The following is an 8,540-nucleotide window of genomic DNA, read 5'->3' as shown; positions in this document are numbered from 1 at the left end:
AAATGAATGTGAAAAATTAAGAATTATATTGCTATCAAACAATAAATACAGCCACTGTAACATTAGCCTGTATCATAGAGTGTATTAACCGGGCATTAGGAGGTATTCGCTGCACGACGTTAACCTTAACGTTAACGGATGACGTCATAACATATTCATATTGCGTTGCGGAGTACGTTAATTTCAGGATTTTACGTGCTCGACGTACGTTAGTTACGGGTTTGCGCATGCCTATTTCGATTTGTTTACAAAAGGGGCGGAGCTATAGCGCTGCATTTTTAGTACTAACGTTAAAGTTAGGGTTAACGTCGTGCGGCGAAAAATAGGTAGTTTTTCGCCGCACGACGTTAACCTTAGCTTTGACGTTAGTACCCAACATGCAACGCGATAACTCCGCCCCTTTTGTAAACAAATCGAAATACACATGCGCAAACCTTTAATGCTTTAACTACCGGTAACGTCCGTCGAGCAGGTAAAATCCTGAAATTAACGATACTCCGCAACGAAAAATGAATAAATTATGACGTCATCGGTTAACGTTAAGGTTAACATCGTGCAGCGAAAACTCCATTCCCTACTACCTATTAACGTACTCCGCAACGCAAGATGAGTAAATTATAACGTCATCCGTCGTTAACGTTAAGGTTAACGTCGTGTGCTTCGAAAAACTGCCGAATACCTATAATGAATCACTTCGAGGCTACTTTTGCAAACAAAAGAGGGAGCTTCAATTCGAGATGGTCTTCTTCTCGAGATTAAGCCCACTGGGTTTGTATTCGAGGTTTTACGGTATAGGACTTTCAAGCAACTGATGGCGCTATATAGGAGAGGTCACGGTACGACGTCACCCTCAGTTAGCCAGAAATTTAGTCAGTTCTGTCGGGCGATGTGTGTTTCTTGTTTGTTTTCATTAAAAATAACTTAAGGTTAATCAGTTTTATAAGATTATTGAAGAATACCAGACAGTTAGTATTATACCTTTGCAATTTCTTAAGTTAATGTAGCCTTCTATATAGAGAGGCTAGGCCTAGCCTTAGGCTAGGCTTCAGTCACCTCTCTAGCTAGCTAGAGTAGGGCCTAGCCTAGTAATAGCCTAGGCTAGGCTGTGATTTACAGGCAGGAAAGTGGGCCTAGGTCTAGCCTGGGGACAATGCCATCAGTTCCGGCCGCGAACCTAGAGTTAGGCTTATGTGTTACCACGAGTGAAAACTTGAAATTACACTTGTTTCTTGAAGTTATTGCATGTTATGCCAAGGCCCTAAACAGGCTTCCCTTCGGGCGGTTTGACAATTAAAACATGTTTGCCTTTCACACAGCTTATTAAGTCAATATGCATACAGTATTTATTTATCAATATTATACTATTTAGGACATTTATTACTTTAGTCATCAATTTCATCAAATTGACTGAAAATATACAATACAAAATGTGTTCCATTCCCAAGTTGTTTGTGGTTGAAACTGTCCTTTACCAGCAGCAGGCTTACACACGGGACTTGGAGACCTTCCTTAAAAACCTGCCTAAAGAAAAGTGGTGTATTTACATATGTATGGTACCATTCTGGCTGAAATGATGCTGCTAATACTAATAAAAAACTTAATTTACAATTTTTAATTTTCAGACAGATTTTTAATTAAGTTGACAGTCAAGAATTGGCCGGCTATCTAAAACATGTGTGACATCACAACAAATTCAAGTATGCAAGCTGCTTCTACTAAGCCTAGCACAAGTGAAGTGTCTGCTAAAGACAAGAAGGCAGAAAGAATGAAGAAACTCCGAGAACTACACCTTAAAAGGGTAAGAAGTTGAAAATAGGCTGTAGATATTGTTCTGACAACCTTATGTAAATCCAAGGTGTTGATTGGTGGAACTGGTTTGACCCCAACCGAAATTTACTATCTTAATGCACTATGACTTGTCGGAAAAATATCCATAATGTTGAAAATATACCAACTGGATTATCAGTTTTGTTATCATAAACATTATCTTAAAAATGTTTTTTTTGTTGTTTATATTATTTATTTACATAGAATGAGGCAAGAAAATTAAACCACGCTGAAGTTGTAGAAGAAGATAGAAAAGCAAAGCTACCTTCAAACTGGGAAGCAAGGAAACGCCAAGCTGATTGGATACTACAGGATGATGAAAAAAGAAAGGTTTGTTTAAAGATACAATGATCTAAATTAAAGTATGGAATCTTGTGGTGAATTTTTCCCTATAGATCCCCTCAGGCAACACGTTTATCCAGTACCAACATAAAATAATAAAACATACTTGTTTTCTCATCAGATCTTGTGGAAACGTTTGGGCCTTGGTCCTAGCTTATTTAAGTGAGGGAAACACAATAAATGTATGCCCAGAATTATAATTCTATGAAACACAATTATCATATTCTAGATTGTTAAATAAACACGTTATATTTTCATTGCAGATTTTTTGGGCTCAGTATGGACTCAAAAAGTATGCATTTTCTTTTAGTTTTAAGGCGTATGCAGATTTGATAAGTCTGCAATGACGATATAATGTGTTTGTACATCAGCTTTAGATTTACACATACATGTTCTAGATGAAAATGAGTGATGTATTGCTTTCGTATTTTATGTGCTTTATAAAATCTTAAACTAGAATGCTGAAGAAAAAGGTCTGGATTATGATAGATTGAAACTGCTGGATGTTACAGCAGAGGAAGCAGAAAGAATTGAAAAAAAGAAAAAGAAAAAGAATGCTGACCCAGGCTTTTCAGGTAAATCACATAATAATATATAGGTTTTAAATATACAGCCCTAGCTGTACCTAGCCAACAATATTACGTTCTAAGAATGTTATAATAACATTACAATATATTTTGTGACATACCTAACCACAACATTCGCAAACGTTTTGTGTTTGCTGGGTAGTCTCTCAGAGCGCTAGTACACACAAAAATAAATAATGAATAATTAAATATTAAAAAGATGCTTTGTATGTTGTAGTTAAAGTTTTGCACTTACAACAATGAACCTTTCTACTAGAACCCACCCTTGGAAATATGTTTGCTAAATTTTTCAAAAGATGACTGTGTAAAGATATGTACACATGCGCGAAGTCACTAATTTAAATTTTAGACTAAATTGTGGTATTAAACTTTGTATGCACTATTACATTTTGTGAGAAAAGCCATATATAGGCATAATGATCTCATCGCAAGTACTTGTCAAATATAATTTCTAGACATAACTTTACTCTGTACACTTACTTTCTTTCGCAACAATAATTTATCTGAACATAACTTGTGGCAGGGGATGGTAACACAACACTCCTTTGTTAAATGTATTCCAAATTATTTGTTTTCCAGATTATGAACAGGCCACATTCAGACAATATCAACGATTGACAAAACAAATGAAGCCAAACATGGAGGATTACGAACGTAAGAAAGAAAAAATGTAAGTACGAGTTGTATTGTACATCTGAGGTCAATTTCGGGGGTCCAAATTTGGAAGAATCCACATCCGAGAGATTCTGTTTCAATGAGCTTTCTTAGCACATCTAAATATATTCTGATATGGATGGTGATACTCCTTGGATCTGACATGCGGGAGACAATTGATAATACAGTATTAACAACTGGTAAAAACTTGCAAATACTGTGAATTTGCAGGTGGGCTATTTTTCCAGACTTCCCCGGCTTCCTGGAGACTTGGGACCCCTGCAAATTACAGCTTCCAACAAGCATGCTAAAAATCTATAGCCAGCCTATGTCTTTTTATTCAACATTGGTGCATGTGACCTATACTGGTTACGTGTGAAGATACTTGTAGTAATTTCAAGATATTCATCATGAATAAATCATTTATTTTTTAGGGGTGAAGATATGTTCCCAACAGTAAACAGTCTAATGCAAGGTGAACATAAAGACAGTGAAGAAGCTATTGACAGAATGGTAACAGACTTAGAAAAACAGTGAGTAAACTTTAGAATTAATATCACCTCTGTATGTACTCTTATATTATTTTATCAGTAATTTTATGTAAAATCAGTAATTTTATGTAAAATGTTTCATACTTTCGCGATGTGTTGTTTACTTTTGCAACATGCGCTGTAGCTCACAGGAAGTAAGGTCAACGTCATTATAAGCTCCGCCCACCTACCAATATTTTTTATTTATTAATTATAGCATCCATGCCTAAAAAAATAAGTGGGAGTGGTTTACAAAATGCTTATATGCATGCTCTAACCGCAAAGCCCACACACTTTTGTACAATAGTTTACACAGTAGTCAATTCAACATCAGGACACACGTTTCTGCTCCTGAACATAACGTGTGCGTACAGAGTCCTTTGATCTTAACAGCCGTCAATTATTAGTCTATGCATGCCATACATTTTATGGTGTTAGTTACTATTTTATTAATTATGTGTACTTACAATGTCTGTTACATCTGATGAACCACCGGACACCACATCATCGGTATAATTTGTCTTATAACAAATATAATTTCAGTCTAATGTTAGTGCAAAAAATAACTGTTAATTATGGTATGGTTTTTGTGACCATGAAGGGCATGTTATGGACGCGTAGAATGTTGATACCAGAGCTATAACCTTTGCTGCCCGAGATGTGCATACTAGGAATAATCCTCTTGTGATTTGGACAGCACTAATATAAAAGCCAAAAATTATTTTGTATTTGTGATATGAATAATGATTGATTGTTTCTGTTATGTTCTAGAATTGACAGACGTGGAAAATTCAGCCGCAGACGAATGCATAATGAGGACAATGACATTGATTACATTAACGAAAGGAACAAGAAATTCAATGAAAAGGCTGAACGCTTTTATGGCAAATACACCGCAGAAATTAAACAGAATCTGGAAAGAGGAACTGCGGTATAATCATTGTATTTTATTGTGATGTACATTTCTCATGAAAGCCAGGCACTAACTGTCGTACAACCGTTGTCCGATGGCCCCAACACGACGTGACACTGTCTGCTGATTGTATGGTAACAGTCTGAATGGATTGTCATTAAAAAGGATACGTGGCGCAGTGCCTGGTTTATGTGCGATATTCAGCACAGTAGTAGAATTTTCATTGGGTGTGTACCTTCACATTGAACTGATTTTGACCAAGATATTCTCTGTGGCTTAATCATATATCTATTCACACTAGTAAGTCTACATCAAAACAAAAGTAACCGGATATTGCAGATACATGCTGAAGAAAGTTTTAACCAACTAGTACTGTTTACTAAAGAGTTAAGTTTGGGTAATTTGAGGAAGAACAAGGGATTAAGTTATACTGTGCAATTTTATAGAGTGAAGATATAAGATACTAGAGCAGATTGCTGTTGGTATAGTATAATGGCCTTTAACTGGTAGCTACAGTAGTCCTAACTGATTTTAGCTAGTTTTATAAGCACACATCTATTGATGATCACTGCTATAAAACAATCTTTGTTAAGACTGTAAAGGGGTTGGAGGTGGGGGGGGGAGGTAGTGGTTTGGGGCTTTTTCGACAGGATTGCAAGAAAAGTGACCAAAGCTCCACACTTAGAGGAAGTGTGATGTACAACACCCTATGACAGACTAGGCATCCGAGTATAGTAATGTATATCTCATTTTTTACTGTATATGATTGTAATATGCTGTATCAAATTAAAGTAAAAAAAAAACCTCAGTATGGTTGAAACGGATTTCTGTATTTTAAGATTTATTGAAAATTTTTAAGACATTATTTCTTTCTTTTAAAGTTACAAAAAACATTGCAATAACCTGAAATAGAAAATAACACGCTTTTATTGTTTGTTCATATTAACTATACCAATTCTTGGCGACAGTATGAGATAACAAAACATGGTAGACAACAAGAAAACTAATGCTGGCTACATATGTGATTATGCCGCAGACAAGGCCGAGCTGGGAAAAGCGAAGAGCCCACTTCGATGATGCAACAGCGCCCTCATAGTCACGCCTTTTGTACTGTTCTTCATGGTTCAACAGTAGTCGAGTGTTGTACGTTCGTCATCATGGACCGTTTTCCGGAGTGACCAATCAGAACAGGCCCAGGAATACGCTTGTGTCTAACAAGCGCACGCGTTTTCCCGCAAACGCACGTGTTTGCGTATGTTTTGAACAGAACAATATGCAAGGGGCGGGGCTTAGCTGGAAGGTCCGTTGTGTGGAAGGGGTGTGAAAAAGGAATAATATTCGTTTACACTTTTGGATTTTTTTGGTCATTGTTGATGGTTCAATTAAAAATTAATACAATAGTTTTTTTTTTCCTTAAAAATCTCCAGAAAATTTATAGTTTTGCTTATACTTTTAAGATGGCTGGTTTCGATTCGAGAATTCATTCACAATATCAGCAGGCTGACTTGTGATGTCAGGCGCTCTTTCAGACTTCAATCCTCCTATTTTTTTTTTTCTTTTTCAATTTTTATGGTCTGTTATGTCTGCAATAAAACCTGAAGTATCCTTTATCAGAATTTGACAATGCAATAACATATCCTTACATTAAGTGATTTACAGAGTCCAAAGAGTCCGAAAGGAAAACAGCAAAATATTGTCACCAAAAGTGACATAGTGAAGTAGTTCTTTGGCATGGGTGGTCGTTGAGGGTGTCCGCCGACAACCACTACGTCATTTGGATGCTGTATCGCACAAAAATAGTAATAACAAAATAAAACAAATAGTAGTACAGTAATGTATATTTATTATATTAATGAAATAAAAACAGTTGGAAATATATGGTATACTGTAATGGAATGCATGCATGTTTCTATTATCTAAACACTTTTACATTGTTTCTATGTTCAATTAAGATTGTTTATCAAAGTATGATCCAAACCCGCTTAAACACTAACCGGAACGTGTGGTGATGGTTTAGCGTGTTGAGGCGCTACTTTAGGATGAATCCCTTTCATTGCCATCATCTTGGACTAGGAATTGGGAAAAATGTATAAATGTATATATAGGCCTATATATATATATATATATAAATATATATATATATATAAATATATATATAGGCCTATGTGTATATATATTTATATATATATATATTTTATTAAAAATTAAAATTGTTATCACAGATTCTGTATATTATTATACAGAAATATGCAGGCCTTGGCCTAGCCTATTAATTATTTATATAGACCTAATAAGAGAAACCTGAATTATTATATAAGCCTATTAGTATTACACACCGTATTATTATTCAAGAAATAAAAAACGCTCCGCTTTGAATAAACGGCCTCTCTAGAACCTCATGTGGAAAGGCTTAATGTAATAATTGTAATGATAATAGTATATCTTATTTATAATGCGATTCCAATAAAAATCCAAAATAATTGTGATGTTAATGATTCATATAAAAGGCAACGAATAGACCTAATTAGGCCTAGATGGATCAACTTACCAAATTCTCAATTTCTAATTAGCTTGTTAAGTACACACTGTTTTTATAGTATTTTTATTCACGGTAGTTTGAACATGGTTTGAAATTGATATCCGAATAGAAATAAAATACGCAGTACGCAGACATTCGAAGCGCGTAATAGACCTTTCCGCTAAGCCCCACCCCTTGGATATTGTTGCTAAGGTACCACAAAATAATAGCATAACAAAAAAATGTGATGTGCCCATATATGGGTACGATGACGTCATATCAAATTTTGTGTGACAAAAAAGTGTGATATGCCCATATATGGGCATGATGACATCACAGCATGACCATATATAGGCATAGCATTACTATATATGGGCTTGTCACATTTTTTTGTCAAAGAAAATTTGATAGTGTGGATAGAGGTTCCATAACATTTTATGTGACGCTCTTTTGATGAAATTTGATAGTGTAGACAAAGCTTAAAATACGGGGACATGTGCATAATTCCTGGCCATATGCGGATTGGTTTTTGTTATTAAAGTTCGACAACTGGATAAGTTCCATTGCTGTGTGATTCTTCCTCTGTCATCATCGTCATCGTCAAAGCACATTATTTCTCCTTGATTTTACAGCTCTTATTCAAGTGTTATTTGTGCATTTTTTTAAAAATAATAAAATACATTTTTAATCGGGTTTATTTACGGATGTGTAAGCCACCTAAAGTAACAATTTGGTCTTTTTTTCACTTTTTCATATAATCTTTCGTTAACCTGTTCTTTCTGGCTTTTGATAGTAATTGTTATTGTCGTGATGGAATAATAGACAATAACTGGATTTTCGTTAGGAGAAACATGTATAGGTGTAATTTTGCCCTACCTGACGTGGAAATGTACCGAATACTCAGTACATTTGAAAACAACTGCGAAAAGAAATCGCAAGTTGTTTTCAGGTGGGACTCAAACCCACGATCTAAAGATCACTAGCCTGGCATCATACCTCTAGACCACCGAGCTTGCGCCTGATGGCCAGGGTTGAATTCGAGTCCAAGTAAGCAGCGGGTACTGCAGTGTTGATAGTAATTGTTATTTTCGTGTTGGAATAATAGACAATAACTGGATTTGCGTCAGGAGAAACATGTATAGGTGTAATTTTGCCCTACCTGACGTGGA

General features: G+C 35.6%; 1 protein-coding gene across 3 annotated transcripts; it reads left to right on the top strand.

The window, feature by feature from the left end:
• The first annotated feature begins 807 nt into the window (after nt 1-807).
• Nucleotides 808-5,662, top strand: LOC117120368 (pre-mRNA-splicing factor SYF2-like). Of its 3 annotated transcripts, none has more exons than XM_033265409.1 (7): nt 808-965; nt 1,623-1,798; nt 2,032-2,157; nt 2,627-2,744; nt 3,336-3,426; nt 3,845-3,943; nt 4,712-5,662. In XM_033265409.1, the coding sequence occupies exons 2-7, from the start codon at nt 1,673-1,675 to the stop codon at nt 4,875-4,877; spliced, it is 726 nt and encodes a 241-aa protein (XP_033121300.1). In that variant the 5' UTR covers nt 808-965; nt 1,623-1,672; the 3' UTR covers nt 4,878-5,662. The 3 variants fall into 3 exon arrangements, with proteins under 3 accessions (XP_033121300.1, XP_033121302.1, XP_033121301.1); XM_033265411.1 differs by having other exon boundaries at nt 822-965; nt 1,627-1,798; XM_033265410.1 differs by having other exon boundaries at nt 828-926.
• Nucleotides 5,663-8,540: the final 2,878 nt, after the last annotated feature.

The sequence above is a fragment of the Anneissia japonica genome, unplaced genomic scaffold, assembly GCF_011630105.1.
Source record: "Anneissia japonica isolate Jap-2015-1 unplaced genomic scaffold, ASM1163010v1 scaffold284953_len930413_cov181, whole genome shotgun sequence".
Lineage (NCBI taxonomy): Eukaryota > Metazoa > Echinodermata > Crinoidea > Comatulida > Comatulidae > Anneissia > Anneissia japonica.
This window is presented reverse-complemented; position numbering and strand designations above follow the sequence as displayed.

Excerpts from the sequence above, each read along its gene's own strand:
- LOC117120368 (XM_033265409.1), top strand. The coding sequence starts at position 1,673 with ATGTGTGACATCACAACAAATTCAAGTATGCAAGCTGCTTCTACTAAG. Across the intron at positions 1,799-2,031 it reads GAGAACTACACCTTAAAAGG|AATGAGGCAAGAAAATTAAA; the intron begins GTAAGAAGTTGA and ends TTATTTACATAG. Across the intron at positions 2,745-3,335 it reads TGCTGACCCAGGCTTTTCAG|ATTATGAACAGGCCACATTC; the intron begins GTAAATCACATA and ends TTTGTTTTCCAG.